The sequence below is a fragment of the Hoplias malabaricus genome, chromosome 4, assembly GCF_029633855.1.
Source record: "Hoplias malabaricus isolate fHopMal1 chromosome 4, fHopMal1.hap1, whole genome shotgun sequence".
Classification (NCBI taxonomy): domain Eukaryota; kingdom Metazoa; phylum Chordata; class Actinopteri; order Characiformes; family Erythrinidae; genus Hoplias; species Hoplias malabaricus.
This window is the reverse complement of record NC_089803.1, coordinates 36,116,806-36,134,580: the sequence shown is the minus strand read 5'-3', so window position 1 is coordinate 36,134,580 and position 17,775 is coordinate 36,116,806. Positions and strand designations below refer to the sequence as shown.

The 17,775-nt window shown below is 38.9% G+C and overlaps 1 protein-coding gene across 3 annotated transcripts in view; it reads left to right on the top strand.

Annotated features, from left to right (window-relative positions):
- The window catches only part of kcnq1.2 (potassium voltage-gated channel, KQT-like subfamily, member 1.2), a 149,238-nt gene extending 143,895 nt beyond the window's left edge, over positions 1 to 5,343 (top strand). For all 3 annotated transcript variants that reach the window (XM_066667394.1, XM_066667395.1, XM_066667393.1), the window contains one exon: positions 3,888 to 5,343. In XM_066667394.1, the coding sequence (XP_066523491.1) occupies positions 3,888 to 4,034 (147 nt within the window). In that variant the 3' untranslated portion in view covers positions 4,035 to 5,343. The remainder of the gene's footprint in view (positions 1 to 3,887) is intronic.
- Positions 5,344 to 17,775: the final 12,432 nt, after the last annotated feature.

The window sequence follows — 17,775 nt, the reverse complement described above, 5'->3', positions numbered from 1 at the left end:
AGATTAGCCCCCCTCAGCTTCAGCCGTTCAGAAAGCCTTTGGCTGGTGTTTAGAGGCACGTGGCAAAGGCCTTGATACTTATCATGTGCGTCAGGTGCTCACAATCTGTTTCCTGTTCTTTAAAACATATCTCTTTTTCACGCTCAGTCATTTCACTCCTCTGTTGGATTTCTCTCCACTTTGCCAAATTCTTCTCTTTCTCTCTATTTTACTGCTCAAATTTCTCATTCATACATTCACTGACACACATCCTTCTAGATACGCTCAGTCTTTCCCACATTGTTTTTGTTTTCTTGTTTTTTTAATGAGCCAAAGCACACAGTGCTATTTGTTTGCCGTTCATTTCATCAGAAGGCCATTTCATACCCACACTGTCATTCTATCTTTTTCTATCATTCTTTTTCTCAATTCCTCTCTTTTTCTCTGAGATTGAGACTATCTCTTGTTCTTTCAGGCTGTCCCTTACGTTCACTCTCTCTCGCACTCAGCCTCTCTCACTATGAGAGATGATAAAATGATTTATAATGAGTCTGTGTTGGCCGGGACAGACTGAGAGAGAGGTACTCGCGCGAACACACACACACAAACACACACTAACAGGGAAATGGAGATGTTACCTGAACTGACCCAGTGCTGTTTTGCAGGGACACAGGAAGCTTCACAAACACACTCTCTCATTATCTCTCTCTCTCTCATTATCTGTCTCTCTCTTTCTGTCTCTCATTATCTCTTAGGTTTTTCTAGGTCTGTGGTGTTTGGCATTGTTTTTAGAGATGGCATAATATCACTTTTATTACAGCTACACATTTCAGATTTCTTAGATTAGACTGTGTAAATATACTTTAATGTATACATTGTGGATGTAGAGCATTAAAGGAACACTAGGTAAAATTTGGTACAGTTGCAAAGTGTAATTTAATTTTATAACACCCCTGAAATCAGTGAGGGGTGGTGGTTTCCTACATTCTTTCAAAAGTTACATAATGCAGTTTCTGAAGTGCTGAGCCTGGAGTAGCAACAACAGAGGCTCTGTTCTCCTGATTACAGGTCAGTGACACACCACAGTGATTTTTTTTGGAGCTGAAAATTTTAGGAAAAAAAATTATCTAATGTTGCTTTAAGGCAATGCATTAAGGTATTCTCGCTCTCATTTGTTCATTAAGGCAGCTCTGACTTTATCATATTTTAGTTTCTGTGTCTTTTCTTCTGTTTCTGCTTTTAAAATGCTAGTAAAGGCTAGTGATGGCCAGTGATGATCTGGATGAATAAATAATTGAATGAAAGTGTTAATATACTTCTTAATCAGATCAGAAGCTCTGGTTCCATTTGACAGCTTCAAATTCCCAAAGTTGCTATGGTGTATTGTCAGTGTAGTGGCAAACAAGGAAACAAGTGTTGCACAGTAAACAAAAACATTAACGTAAAGGGCCGGTGGGTGTGGTAGGTAACAGGGTGCGGTTGTTTTGAATTGCATGTTGTGTTGTAGTCAGGAAGGGAAATGTGTTTTTTGATTGTGAACATGGCCGCTGGGTCCGTCTCCTAACAGCTGTCCTGTCCCCTGAGCCAAGAGGACACAAAGGGACAGCCCAGGGACACGCAGCACTAATCCCACCTCACACACAACACGTAAAGAGCTGCTTGTGACCTGTGGCCCAGGATGGATAAACAGTGTTATATCACACATTTATTTTTGCTGGGACCTTCCAACTATACACCCAGCACAAGACATATTTGATTTGAACAGACTGTCAAGTACCATGTTTTGTTTGTTTTGTTGTTTTCTAACTGAAATTAGGATTCTAGGATTCCTGTTTATTTGCTGAGTTTATATTAAGATATATAAACTCAGCAAATATATATATATATATATATATATATATATATATAATATGTGCCACAGTGTTGTTGCTCTGTTTTTATTTTTGTCTGTAAATAACTGTAATTGTCTTTAAATAACAGTTATTGTGCATTAAATGTGTCGAAATGCCTTCCTTATGGACAAGCTGTTATTTTCCGCTTAGAAAGTCAATAGTGCATGTAATTTTAGCGAGGCAACCCAAGCATTTGCATGCAATCGTAAATGTTCAGATCAAATATGCAAAGTTATTGTGTAGTGGTGTCAGGTAACTGTAACAGTATTGCGTTAGTGTGTGTGTTTGTGTGTCTGTGTGTATGAGCATGAGTTGGGGGGAGGTTTGTGAGGGCAGGCGCTTTGTCTTTTACCAAATGTTTGGGACAGCTGAGGTGTCACCTGTCTTTGTATCATGTGTCCCCAAACATTAAAAGTGCCAAAACTTCACCACTGTCAGCCACACTGGCAGGCTCTCAGACACAGCTAGTGTAAAAAAAAAAACTCTAGCAAACTGTGGCACCAAGCTAGACTTTTGTATGAAGCAGTGGCGGGTGGATATCAGCTCTGCCAAAAGGAGATTTGCTTTACAATTTTAAATCTGTGAAAGAGAGAAAACTGGATTAGAAAAGCAAAATAAGGCCATGAATAGTGCAGTCTGACTCTAAATGGACACCAGTACATTTTTGTTGTTCTCTGTAATTCTGTACTTGTAGAAAGACTGTGACCCCAAACACACTGTAGGAGCAACTATAATTTTTTGAGGTCAAGAAGTGGAATGTTTTGAACTGATCAAATCAGTATGCTGACCTGAACTCTACTGCACTTCTGCTTCTCTTACCAAAAGCAGAGATCAACTGTGAAAGGGTTTATTACCAAACGCTTAACATGCCACTTTTTCCTCAGTTATGGTTTTATGTCAGATCCAGAGTGACCAGCGCCAAAACAGCATCATGTGTACTCACAAACTGCATGCTATGCCAGAGTATGTTCCATTTCCATGTTCATTTTGTCACTATTTAAACTAATCTCATATATCCATATTTGTTTTTTTAGTATAATTTGAAAATACTAGTTCTTTTACAACACCTTTACAACGTCTACAAATCCTTCTGAGTGTCACAGTCGTGTTTTATGGGGGTTTTATGGCCTTCATGTGGTGCTTTTCCGTCAAATCTCTAAAGCCGCCTTGATTTTCAGACCACTTTTTTTAAGCCTTAATCTGCTCTCCTTTGCTGGTGACTATGTTTCAGGCCCTGCTTTTTCCAGCTGTTCTGTGATGTTCTCGAACTGTCCTTGGGTCAACGTTCAGTGACTGTATCTCAGGAGGAATTCTTAATCTGAGTAAAAGCCACAGCACTGGAATGTTGATAATGCAGTAGATTACTGAGGGCATGTTTATGATACAGATTTATACTTTCCTCCAAGCAGTCAGGGAATGTTGTCCAGCTTTATGAACTTATATTTATGTCAACCCATTGGAGTCTGCATCAGCTCTATTGGGCCTTTGTTTTTGTTTGGGTTTTTTTACACACACTGTTTTCTTTTGTGCGCATGTGTGTCAGCAGTGTGACTGATGGCAGAAGAGTACCCTGATATTGTGGCATGAACAGGGTTTAGTTGTGTGCTATAAATAAGTTAGAATGTATTTATGTAAGAAAAGCAGTTCAGTGTTGAGGCATTGTTTACAGAGAGTGTTGGGTCAGAGCTGACAGGGTTTTTTTTCTTGCTCCACTTGAAAGAGAATCACATAATGTTTTTCTGCTGTCTCACAGAATGCTTTTGATGCTTCAGACACAGAAGACCTCTGCATTAACCCTAGTGCTTTTTCACTTAAAGGGCCCATAAAGTTTTTTTTTCTTTAGTTCATGTGGCCCATATATGGAAATTAAGCTACACAAAGACAGAATCTATAATTAATGCTTTTATTTAAAACCTCTGTAACAGATTTATTACATTAAAATGTGGGATTTCCATCCTCCAGTGTCTCTCCTCTGGAATCACACTGTTGACCTTGTCCAATGTCTGTGTTCTTTAGGTGCTTCAGATGGACCAGAAGGTGGATAACATCCTGAAAGTTCTAGTGGAACAATTCCATCCCAGACCTGAGCTGCTTCAGAAACCAAGCCACTCTCGAGTAACCGTCATGAAGCGCCTGGGAGTCAGCATGGACGAGGCACAGTGAAAGAAGACACAGTCACTGTGGGTCAAGGCTGGGACATATTTTAGGAAAAGGATTGTGGAAAATGTATGTCCAGAAGGAAAAGGACCATCTTTTCTCTCTCTCCTTTAGGTTTTAGCAACTTCAGACTGGATAAGTTATTGAAATGGCCAGAATTTAGGACAATAGGCCAGACTCACAGGAGCGGCAGAAGGTTTGTTTCACTGTATCTTCTAAAGAAAACAAGCTACACATTCAACACTTTACTAAGCCACTCATAGATTTCCCTCTTTATTTGATTGCAGTCAGTTTGTTAAAATACAGAAGCAGATATGGTTATTTGAGCTGTAAATCCTGCTGTGTTTAGGAACCACTGCTCCACAAAAATGCTACCATGGCAAGATCCATAGTCATATATCCATCAAGAACATTAATAAGCTCCTGAACTAGTGGCTCAGCTCACATAACACAGAGGAAGCACGACCCATATGATCCATCCCCCATGTTAGTCTACACTGCACGTTTAGTAAGTGTGAACACATTTTCTGTGCATTAAATCCACCACTGAAAAATAGCTATGGCAGAACTAATCAAAACAGCAAAACACTGCTGATGGGCTTTAATGGACTTAAATGGAATATTAGAAAGGAAGAGGGATAGCTATTTGAGGTTGTGGACTCAGTGAGGATTGCCAAGGTTTTCAACAGCGTATTCATTTTCAGAGAATTTCAGAAGGCTCTCTTCCACTGAATTTTTGCTTATTTATTCTCACTCTATCTAATTAAACACAAAACTTCTGGTAAGGTGAGACGGCTTAATGCTGCGGTTTGATGAAAGAAAACTACAGTTCGAAAATAAAATCTAGATTTGTTTTCAGAAGTGCAGAGTGGAACAGAGGGATGTATGTTGAACTCAGACGGCTGCACTCCATTCACCAAACACTCAGCCCCTGGCACTTTGCCTAGAGCAGAACAAATTGCTAGGTGGTTTTCTTTTTTTGCATGTTAATTTAACATTTACTACAGAGAGAGACGAGGGCTCAGAAAAGAGGGAGAGAGAGAGAAAATTAGTAAAGGAGAGCCTGATCTAACCCCTTTCCTCCCTTTATTTTATCATGTTATCATTTGGTGGTTCCCACAGTTTGAGTTTGGTAAAGAAAAGGGGTGGAAAACAACAAAGTCTCGTGACGACGGACCAATGATTATTCTGTACAGTTTTATAAGAGATGTACATATAGTGGCATTGCCTTACATTCATCAGCATGGAGCACAAGCCGTTTTGACTGTGACTTACTGGGACACTTGGACTAACTTAATGACATACTCTTTAATATATCTGTGATCTTTTAAGAGACTTGTGTAAATAAAGTATGCCTTTACGTTTTAAAGCTTATTCTTTTCTACTTATATAAATTGCTTTAGAGAAATTGCATTTACAGCGATAAGAATCAACCTTATCATCTACCTAAAAACTCTGGAAGTAAGTAGTTCCTCTTACTTCATCATTAAGCTTAAACTTTCAGATAATGTTCTTTGTGTGTTCGCCTAGTGCTGCATTGCTGCTGAACAAAGTTTTCAAGTGGAGTGCAAGTGGAGGAAGAATGGGTCTCAAATTTCTACGCAATTATATTTGTCTTCAAAGGCCAAAAAATACGATGGATGTCCCAAGATCAACAGGGCCAGGCAAGGAGACAGGGAGAGAGAGAGAGAGAGGGACGGGGAGAGTGAAAGGGAGAAGGGAATAGGGGGAGGGATGGAGTGAGGGAGGAGGAAGTCTGGTCTGGAGCCATGTTCAATTACAGAAGGCTGTGGCTCCACATCTATACGCATACTGTTATTCTGCTTTTGTCTCCTGTTTTATGTCTCTGACGGAGACCTCTGCTCATGTTTACAAAGTCAGTGCTGTGTGATCAAGACACTGTGCTACTTTCATGTGGAGAGTTAAGAGAGACTCCCCCAGTTTCACAGACTGTTTGATGGCACAAGAGCTCACTCATGACTCACTACTGGAGATCAGGCTTCTGGAAAGACATTAAGGAGGAAGAATAATATCCCAACATCAATGAGACAACAATTCCAAACACTCCTCTCGGCTGTCTGAAATTCCTGTTTCTACCTTAAGTGCCAGCAGAAATATCTAAAGTATCAGAAGAAATGAACAAAGTAACACCACGGCATTTACCCATTCATGATGCTGTAACTGCTCAGGAAGTGTTGAGCTATTTGCAATCTGAGGACAACCAGGACATTACTGAAGTCTCCACATTCAGTTCTGTACTGGAACAATTAAGTTCATGTACCTGAGAATTGGAAGATTAAATCCATTTTATAGATTCAGTTACTACTCTCAGTGTATAAAAATAAGACCTGCAGTGTAACTACATAAATCGGTCAGAGACAACTTAACAGTGTGTGATGATTTAGGCCAGGGATGGTCAAATTTATAGCCTTGGGCTATAAAGTGTAATGATTGTGGGGCTAAGGGCCTGTTTTCAAATTGAGCTCTTAAAATGTAATATATGTGACCTGTTTTAGGGATGCTTCTAACCCCCAAGCGCTAGTGATGTAAGTTTTGCAACAACTGATGATAAATACTAAGTGTACTGATTGATTGTACTAAGGATTATTAAATATTATTATTAAATAGTGGGCGACACGGTGGTGCAGCAGGGAGTGTTGCAGTCACACATGGGACTCCAGGGACCTGGAGGTTGTGGGTTCAAGCCCTGCTCCAGGTCTGTGATGAGGTTGTTGTGTTCTCCCTTTGTTCATGTGGGTTTCCTCCCACAGTCCAAAAACACACGTTGGTAGGCGAATTGACGACTCAGAAGTGTACATATATGTGAGTGTGTGTGTGTGTGTGTGTGTGTGGCACTCTGTGAAGGGCTGCTGCCTCTCCAGCGTGTATTCCTGCCTTTCGCCCAATGATTCTGGGTAGGCTCCGGACCCACCTTGACCCTGAACTGGATAAGTGCTTACAGACAATGAATTAAATTTTTATATTCTATTTGAATATTCAAAATTGAGTGCATAAACCAATTTGAATGTTTGTTCTCTCGTTGGATGAGGGGGTAGGTCAAGAGCTACATTCTGTCGGCCAAATCAAACATCTCATTTGCCAAGCTTAGACTCCTGTGTCATATTTTGGAGCTCAATCGATTTAGAAAAACATGGCATGAAATCTATACATTTTGATTACTTGTAACCTATATTTGCCTCTTAGCAGCAAAACAAATTTAAAACTGTAACACTGAATTGTCTGCTGAAATCGTGGCGTGTCCTTTAGATGAGCCACCTCTGTGCTGCTGGAGTCTGTGTGACCTGATGACAGGTCTGAACAGTGTGTCCATTACTCGGTCCACCTGTGGCTCAGGGCACTGTGAAGGACCCAGGGTCCCTTGTGAAAGCAGATATGAGTAAGAACAGGTGTGTGTGGGGGGGTTGGGGGTGGAGGGGAGTGTAACCCTGCAGCAACTGACGCCCTGCGCTCCTGTGCTCCAGAAATAGCAGCAGGCCCTTAACAGTTGTCTTAGGGACCACTGTCATCATCCATAAGCACCACATCCCCCAACCTGTCTTTGTTTTCTTTCATTTCTGCTGTTATTAGAGATGTGGATACCCCATAGCCATCGCCATAATTCAGTTTATTAAAGGTTATTTGTGACTATAAGCAGAGTAAAACATGACAAACTATAACTGTAGTAATAAACTGTAGTTTCACCAAAATATGTCATTTTTAAGCAGAAGGCTATGGTTGCCAGGCCACATAACAGGCAACAATTATTATTGAAACTCAGAATTGATCTTAATAACATGGTGAATTTAAACTGAATTAAACCAACGTCTACAGTAAATTAGAACATAGCTCTGTCAATCAGATTCTAGATTCATTAATTCATAATTAATTATATGTTTTTTATAAATGAAACTTCTGTAAACAAGCAGATGGTGTTTCACAGCACTCACACAAATAGCTCAAGACTGCATGATTAAAACTTTTAGAATTGTCCTTACTAATTCATATTTGATTAATAGTTGTCAATTCTGTGGAGATGCCCAATAAATAGATAATAAAAAAACTGATCAATATTTAACAATTTAATATAAACTTTAAAAACCGTATTCTGCACCCATATTAGTAAAAGAAATCGGCTTTGATATTTTTTTATGTAATATGTCGGCCTTTATCTATCACATTGGATTAACAAGGACATTCGGCTGTGTGTGTGAAATATTATGACTCGGTACTGAGCTGCTCAAAAGCAATGAGGGATTAAGGGGGACATGTTACGACCGCCTGCTGTGAAAAAATTCACACCCCTCAACAAAGGTGGCCAGTAGCAAAATTTTAAACAGAAGATTTTCTGATATAATTTGTGGACGATAACAGAACAAAAAATCATTGCCTTTAAACCCAGAATACAGCAGTGGGTCTAAAATATAGAGCACAACTTGAATTTGCCACAATCCAGGCACTACACTTTACACTTACATCTATGTGAATAAAATGATAATTAGGCATACTGTATTGTAGCCTTGTTCCATTTCACAGTTACTCAGTACTGAGTATTGTTTACCTTGCACCTCATTTGTTCACTACTTGTGTCTGTACTGAACATTTACAGATTATTTCTCCATAAACAATACAGTATAATAACCATGTGCTTGGTATTAAATTTTTTGGGTATTATAAATATTATAGGAAATATATATTTGGTAGAATGGCAGATAAATGTCAGTACTACACCATATGAGCATCTAACAGAGACCGTAGACCCCATGCCCCACAGATATGGAAAACCAACTGTAAATGCTTTTCTTCAACTGTTGACTTAATTACCTATAAATAGCTTTGTGAAAGACACTAAAAAAGCTAACTGAATTTATTTGGACAAACACAAAATCATGTTATTTAAAATGGTACTTAAAATATTCAGGCTTTTTTTTTGTTTTTTTAGTGGGCACAAATAATTATTTACATTCGAATATAAAAAATATACACTGCTTATTATTGAAGACATTTTGAGGAATATGAAGCTATGTGTTGTACAATATAATTAAAACAATGTGTTTTGTTAATGTTTAACAAAACATTGCATACATTTCTGTTACGTTTTAATTTTTAGTATCTCATGAATGTGTATATTTCAATAGAGGAAATGATGACCCATATTTATTGACATATGGCATTTGTTAAACATGTTTCTTATTTTATCTGTAAAATTGTGTTTGCTCTTGTACAGGAGCTGTGTGTGTGTGTGTGCACGCTTATGCTTGTGCTTGAGCTCACATTATGTTTTTTACAGAGAAGTTGAGGTGGGGTGATGAAGTGGGTCACATTGCTGGGGACTTTTCTTCCAGACGGAGGGAGAATTCCGGGCCAGTTCTGGAAGCACTTCAGTGGCTAGCACTGGTTTGGCCAGTCGGGCAGAATGTGAGGCATGAGAAGAAACAGCTGCAGCAGAGCCACTACTGCAACGCCAAAGCAGCTACACCATGCCACGTCACGCCTGGGCTGGGCACACACCACACACACACAGAGAAAAACATATGCTCTCACTGACTAAAGAATACACACACTAGCAAATTTGTGCCTCCCAGCTGCTGTATCTAAACCACTTTAAAGCTCCAGGGGTAGTCCAGCCATTCTCGCATTTAAAGGACACTAGGACTACAAATCATTTTCAGAAAAACCCTCTTAGTTCAGGAATTACACATCTTTTTAAATATTCAAAATCATTTCTCTCTACAAATATTTTAGCTTGAAATACAAACTCAGTTTGTAAATAAGTAATATTGTGAAGACGTGATTTAATTGTACCTTCCTAAATATGGCTGATGTACAATATAATTGCTCTGTGATGTTTGCTTCTGTTGATAAAGGCTAGGTAAAGTGGAATAGAGGGGACTTCCTCCTAATATATTATTTTATACACCATTGAAATGTGATTACTTTTCATAAAGTCATGATTTGGTGTAAAATGCTTAGTTCTACAGAAACGTACCAGTTTCGAATTGTTAGTAGTTGTGACAGAAACAAGTCGTCTGAAGATACATTATCATAAAATATACAATGAAAATCTAAATATGTTGAATGCACTGTTAAACACAATGAAAGTTATTAGATGGATTCTATTACCTTTATTTAATCAGGAAAATATCACAGAGTTTAAAAATCTTGTTTACACTAGAGTCCAAGAGAGGCAGCAGTATATAAAATGTTTAACAAAACAGACAACTTTATTCCAGCTCTATTTACACATTATAACCCTCTTCATCAAAGTGAAAAATACAGTTTAAAAAATCTGATAACTGATTATAATTTAATTAGTAAAATACCTGGTTTGGATAAGCAACCAGCTCCTTTAGTGTGAACATTATAAACTTGCTCAGGTACAACCAATTATCTTCCAGATCACACACCAGGCTAATTGTCCCACACTTGACATCAACTGTACTGGTTTTGCTTAATTTAGAATAAAACCAGCTGTTCTTTGACGAATCCACCACTAGTAGTGCATGCTAACACCATGGTTGGAAATGTGCTTTCAAAAGAGCTGTGGAACGCCACAAAAAAGCTGTGGAACACCACAAGTTAGGAGAAGGATACAAAAAGACTTCAGCAGCTTTAACTATCCCTCTCAGTATTGTTCAGAGCATTATCCAGAAGCGGAAAGTGTATGGCACAATCAACACCTTGCCAAGACCGGGATTTACCTCAAGACTGGATGACCGAGCCAGGAGGACACTGATCAGGGAAGTTACCAAGAGGCCAGTGGCAACATTTTAAGGACCTACAAGGGCTGAGATTGGTCAGCCTGTGCATGTGACAACAATCTCGCAAGCTTTATATAAAGCCGGCCTGTAAGGCAAGAAAGAAGCCTCACCTAAAACGTGCTATGCTGAGTCTCGTTTGCGCTTTGCCAAAAAAAAAAAAAACACACACACATTTGGAAGATTCTAATGACGTGGCAAAAGGTTTTATGGTGCAATTTTTGGATTGAACTCCAAGTGGTATGTGGCAAAAACCAAACACAGCACACTACCAACAATACACCATACCTACAGTGAAGCACGTGGTGGCAACATTATGTTATGGGGGTGTTTCAGCAGGAACTGGGTAATTGTTCAGGTTTGAAGGGAAAATGGATGCTTCCAAGTACAGGGGGTCCTCGACTTACGACGTTGATCCGTTCCTACGTCACGTCGTAAACCGATTTTCGGTGTAAGTCGGAACATATTGTACGTAAATAACATACTGTAAGCACTTATCCTATCCTAACACGTATACTCCTCAGTCCCGAGCCGCGTCACCGTGTATTCTTCCGCTGCGCACACCAAACACGAAGTTCACGTTACGACGTTTACGACGCAAAACCACTTAATTCGAAACAAGGCTTTATACAGTAAATGGGAGATGTGTCGTAACCACGAAACATCGTAACTCGGGACTGATGTAACCCGAGGACCTCCTGTACATCCAAATTCTTGAGGAACACATGCGGCCTTCTGCTAGACAGCTGAAGACGGGTAGGGGACTCATCTTCCAGGACGACAATGACTCTAAACACACTGCTAAAAAAACAAAGCAGTGGCTTAAGGTTAGGAAGGTAAATGTCCTTCAGTGGCCAAGTCAAAGCCCTGATCTAAATCCAATAGAAAAACTGTGGATGGACTTAAAGAGAGCAGTGCATTGCCAGTCACCACAAAATTTGACTGAACAATTCTGCAAGGAAGAATAGGCAAATATTTCCCAATCCAGATGTGCAAAGCTGGTAGGGACATATCCAGACTCATGGCTGTAATCAAAGCAAAAGGTGGCTCTACAAAGTACTGACTTTTCTAAACCTATTGTTCTCCATTTTTTTAATTTCTTTATTAATTTTCAGAAACATTTCATCTTTTCTCAGGCAAAATATGTAAATAAAGCTGGAGAGAGATTTCTTTGTTTTGTGAGATTTGGGTTCAGGCTGTAAGACTAAAAAGTGACTGTTTTAAAGGGGTATAATTATTTTCTATAGGCACTGTAGTATAAATAGTTCTAAATATACAGTATGATGTCTCAGACATTGTTCTGTTTTGAAGGTTTTTGCCTAACGTGTATTTTTAATGTCCATTCACATTACATATTACATTTATATGCATTACCTATAAAACTCAAAAGACATAATCAGGTTAGTTGGTGGTTCTGTGCTGTGAATTAAATGGGTAATGGCTCCCTTCAAAAGACTACAATGTTCAGATCTTCAGGATCTGGTCCCTGGTGGGCTGGTCTGCAGGTATCTGATGTGTGGGTGGTGTTCAGTGGCCTCACACAAAGCTGAACAGATTAGAGGAGAAGAGGATATTGAGGAGTGGGGGGCTGCTGGAGATGTTGTGCTCTTCGTCGAGGAGAGCTGCTCTGATAACTGATAAAGGGTTTTTGACTGGGTGCAGGTGGGCCCACCTAATGAGTGCCAGGACCAAAGCAAACATGCAGACCAGGCCACATCACACACTGTACAGCACTACTGCTCACCGAGGATAAGAACACTGGTGGAGACCAATGATAAGACAACAAAGGACACACGCAAACGACGCATGCCTTTCAGTATATCCAGGATTTACCAAGGCGGCTTTGAAATATGTGGCAGGAGCCACAGTTTTACAGAGAGACTCGTGTTAATCCAGAGAGCTAGGCCACACTGGTTACTTTTCTCCACAGATTTAGTGCTACATGTATGTACAGGCTACTGAAGTTTTGTTATTCTGTATACAGCTAATTCACCAGTGTTCATTCAACATTATTATTATTAAATTAATACTGCAAGTGTTAATTTTTTTACAATCACTGTGTTAAATTAACACAAATAGTGTTGATTTAACACTGGGGAATTTGAAATACAGACTGTGCTATGCCCGTATTAAGAATTCCAGGTCTAAGCTATACCTGAGTGGGAGAAAAAAAAATGTATTTTTGAATATTTCCATGGCTACACCCTATGGTCAGAGTCTGCTAAATGCTGTAAATCTAAATGTAGTTCTCTCTATGTTTCATCCTGAGGACATTTTTACACTGAATGCAAGTTCATTTAATGGTCAAAATATGAATAATGTTACATCCTTGCTGATAGCATTTATATATTTATTTGTGTTGGAATGTGTGTGTTAAACAGTTTGAGAATCAAACAAGATGTTTTTGTTATTATGCCTATGGGAATTACATATCAAAATAACAGCAGCATTAACATGAGTGGACAGAGCTGTTTTTTTTTTAGACTTCTTTTATTCATTCATTGATTCAGTAACTGGTTCATTCTGATCATTTTTTCTAATCCTCTGTAACCTTTTAATCCTGTTCAGGGTCACAATGTGTCCAGAGCCTACTCAGTAGTTAAAACAATGATGAACTACCAACTGTGGCAATTGCAAATGTTTTCCTTCCTCTAAGTGTTCTGTAGAAAAGTGAGCATCAATTTAGTCAGAAGGAAAAGCCAAAATGAAAGTTAGCGACTGCTAACCCAGGTCCAGAATGTGAAAATCCTATCCAGGACTTTGTTTCAACTGCCCTTGGCCCTTCTGTGGCTGGATTGAGATGATGAGCGAAGCCAGGCAGTTGGAATGAAACACCGGAGCGAACTTTTACGTGTCACCTTTACGCTCTTTGCTAATGAGAGCACCGTGCGGTTTCGTATCACTCTCTACTTTCACATGGCCTTTTGAATTAATTCATACGGCTTTTCATTTACCGAGACTGTGACTGGTTGACGTGCATTGTGGTTATTAAAGGAAATGGAGGGAGGAACTCTGAGATTTCAATGAACTGCTTGACTGTCATTTACAGGAAAGGGTGCAGTTCTGCGGTCACTGCTAGACAGACTAACACGGAAATATGAACTAGCTGATAGGTAAATAAAGAAGTGGGAGATAGTAGAAGTGTCGTTATCACATTAAACCATTTTTATTACTGAGCTGGTGAGCAGATACTCCTGACACCAGCAGAAATACTCCTGAAAACACTATGGTTTCTGAACAGGAAACAAAGGGTTCTGTGAACGGGTTTACAAAATGCTGAAGGATGTACACAATCCCTCCTCTTACCATTTCTTTAACGTTTTTGTAGCATCTTGTTAGCGTCTTCAGGTAAAGGGTGAGTTCGTCTTGTGCAACATGTTCATGAACTGACGCGTTGGATTTGTAAATGCCGCGGTTTGAACAGGACTACACGTCAGCAACATTATAAACAGACTGAACATCTTCAGAGCCGTGGAGTGAAATACCAGTATGAGTCACTTTCGAGGTCGTCTTCGGTCTCCTTGGTTCTCATTCTGATGTGGCAGAGTTACAGATTTATGCCTCATTTTTCAAATACCCATGTATCTCATAGGTTGAGACGTAAACAAAGAGTGAACAGTGGCTGGATGTGAAATAATATCAGATATCTTGACAGTGGTGTGTTATAGGAACGTCGATGTCTGCAACACAAAAATGGCCGTTTTATTTACTCTCCAAAACTTGCGCGTCTTTTGCGTTTTTATAGGTATTTCATGGTTCAGTAGCATATTGCTCGTAAATTCTGAGGGAAAAGATATCTATCTACTTGTGCCATTCTGATTTTCTCTTAATAAAAGGAAGGTTAGGTAGTTTTTTTTTAACCTTAAAATTATAACTTCAGAATCATTGTGATGTTTCACTGACCTGTAAAGAGGAGATTAGGGCCCATGTCGTTGCTATTCAGGAGCTCAGAACCATACCCAGTAAACATTTAGCCGTTGATTCAACGTTGAAATAACGCAATGACTGCCGTTTAATCAACGTTCTCTTAAGGTTGAAAATGAAGGTTGAAAAGACGTCCAACCACAGACATTGAAAAGACGACTATTAGACGTGTTTTGGACGTCCATTGACGTTATTAATTGGTCCCGAAATAAATTACTTGTATAAAACGCATTTTGGACGTCCACTGACGTTATCGATTGGTCACCACTTAACTAACTTATTAAGATGGATTTTGGACGTCCATTGACGTTAAAAATATGCCCTTGACGGACAGACTACTTTTAGACCTATTTTGAACGTCCAGGGATGTTCCTTGTTTACTGGGTATAAACTCCACTACCACTTGATTTCAGATTAGTTTTGTAAAAGTGAAGTACACTCTACATCTATAGGGGGAGCCCTGGAGCAAAAATAACAAATCTTATCTAGTGTAGCTTTAATCCATTATATATTTCGTTATCTGCATATGTACCATTTAATTATGCAGTGTGTGTCATGATGCTGTTGTGTCCGTCCCATGGCAACCCAACTCTGTATTTTTATTTTGGTTTTGATTTTTATAACATTAATGAACATTAAAGACAAATATTGACTTTTAATTCTCTGTTGCCTTTGAGAGACATTCCACTTCATGACATAATGGCATAGGCACCTCTCCCTCTCTCTCTCTCTCTCTCTCTCTCTCTCTCTCTCTCTGATGAGATCTTTTGTCTGTGTGGAAGAGAAGACCCAGACACAACAGTACTCACAGCCACACATTCTCACAATGGTTCAGCCCACAAAGCCACACACAACTGAACAATGTGACCATCTCTAAAAGAGGCGGAAAGGGTGGGTGGGGAGGGGTCGGGGTCACGCACCTGCACCCTAAGAGCCCTTAAAGAGCTGATGCAGGTGTCTTCGTGTTGAGTTTTTTTTTCTGTTGTTTTTTCAAAGGGAGCCCACCGTTTACACACAGCACAGACTACAATACTGGGTAAAGTTCTCAAAGTCAGTTTTATCAGTCAGCAATATAATAAACTCTAATTTACATACCCCATATACCCTATTTTCAGAAATGTTGATATTTTGTAAAATGAAAAATATCTGATGTATTTCTTATACATTTAAATAACTGACAAATTACACAAAGAAATATTTCTGTGTTGTGTGGTCAGATGAGTCCACAGAAGGTGGGATCCAAATGGACCTGGGTTTTTATTTGCCAAAGCTGAAAACGACCATCCAGACTGTTACCAATGAAAAGCATAAAAACTGCATCTGTGATGGGATGGCAAGGCATCAGTGCCCACTGCATGGGTGATCTGCAGATATGTGAAGTTGCCATTGATCCAGAAGCTTATACAGTGGCATATGCTTCCAACAAGAATATGTCTTTTCCCAGGAACTCATCCTGCACAAGTAAAAAGAGTGAGGTTTCAATAAGTTCTTGGTTATGTAAACACATGAAATTATTATATTACTATGTTATGAGTCTTTTGTAAATTTGTAAGGTCTACCAATTAGCTTTTCAAACCCTTGAAAAAACCTTTGGAAAAATTATAATTTCCGTAATCAGAAAATTACTTTCCACTGAGATGTGTCTTCAGATCTGAGAACAGGTAAAAATCGCTCAGGCTACATCTGAGCCGTAGGCGGATGGCTATTTTTTTTAATCCACACTCACGCACAGCACAATGTTCAACTTTTGTCAACATACTTCATTTTCATAAAGATTGCAACAATACTTCAAATCAAAATTAGGGGATTTTTTATACACTCGCACACATTTTCACTTCCTAGAACCCTTATAAAATTGTAAGATTACATCAATGTGAGAATTACTGAATGTCCATCATAGTACTTGACTGGCCTGCCTGAAGTCCTAGTCTGTCAATTGTATGGGGCTTCATGAAGAGGAGAGTCAGACATAGCCATCACAAAATATTGAGCAGCTAAGGCTTGTAAACAGCAAAAAAAAAAAAAAATAATAATTCCACTTGCAAAACTGCAACAATTGGTACCATAAAACATGCTGCTGTCTCAGCTATTTTTTCCATTTCTGTTTTCTTGTGTGTGTGTGTGTGTGTGTGTGGTGGGGAGGCATTTAACAAAAATGTTTGTTTAAAATAACTGGAAATCTATTTTTTGTATTTTGTTTGTGTGTGTGGGGGGGAGGGTAAAATCGTACAGTATTGAGCCTGTGACTGCATATTGTGGCATATTTTACATTTAACATGTTTTTTTTTTCCAGAATGACTGAAATTAATAGAAAGCAAATAGTAATTTGCTGCAGCAAAGTATGCAAAATAATCACGTCTCATTTAGCTTCTGTGCCAAATAATTACTTCAAAAAACAACAAAACATGTCATAGGAATGATCCATTTTCATAGAACGCTGCTTGTGACCTCAGAAAAAAAACAAAAAAAACTTTGATTACAGTGAAGGAGTGCACTCAAGTCTCTGCCCGCCTGCTGACAGTTTTATTTAATGAAGGTCAGCTGTGTAAATCACAATGTAAGAAAGCTGATTAAAACCTCATAAAACAAACCCTTTGTTGCTTGCTTTAGGGCAGATGATCTGATATCACACACAGAAACCCACTGTCTCTGCTCTGTGACTGGCAGACTTAAGCCTTCTTACATTATTGTGGATGAAGTTTTACATCCTTTGGCAAGTATTACAACACTGGCCTGATTGAGCAAGGGCTGGAGGAGAGTAAGGCATGGCACAGTGGTGAAATACCGGCTTTACTACATATCCACCACACTCTCTACACTGATGTCATTGATTTAGCCATACAGTGTCTTACTTGGTTTGTAAATTTTGCAAAATATTTCAATGTACACAAACTATTACCCCTTATTTTTCTGTAATTACTGCCTTTAAGTTTTCTTTATGAAATTACACTATTTTTACCATGAAATTCAACATCTTTAGAAATATAAAATGTAATAATCTTCAAAGGGCAAATTGTTATTGAGCCTATTATGCCCTAATATATAAGCCATATCCTTCCTCCTGTCAG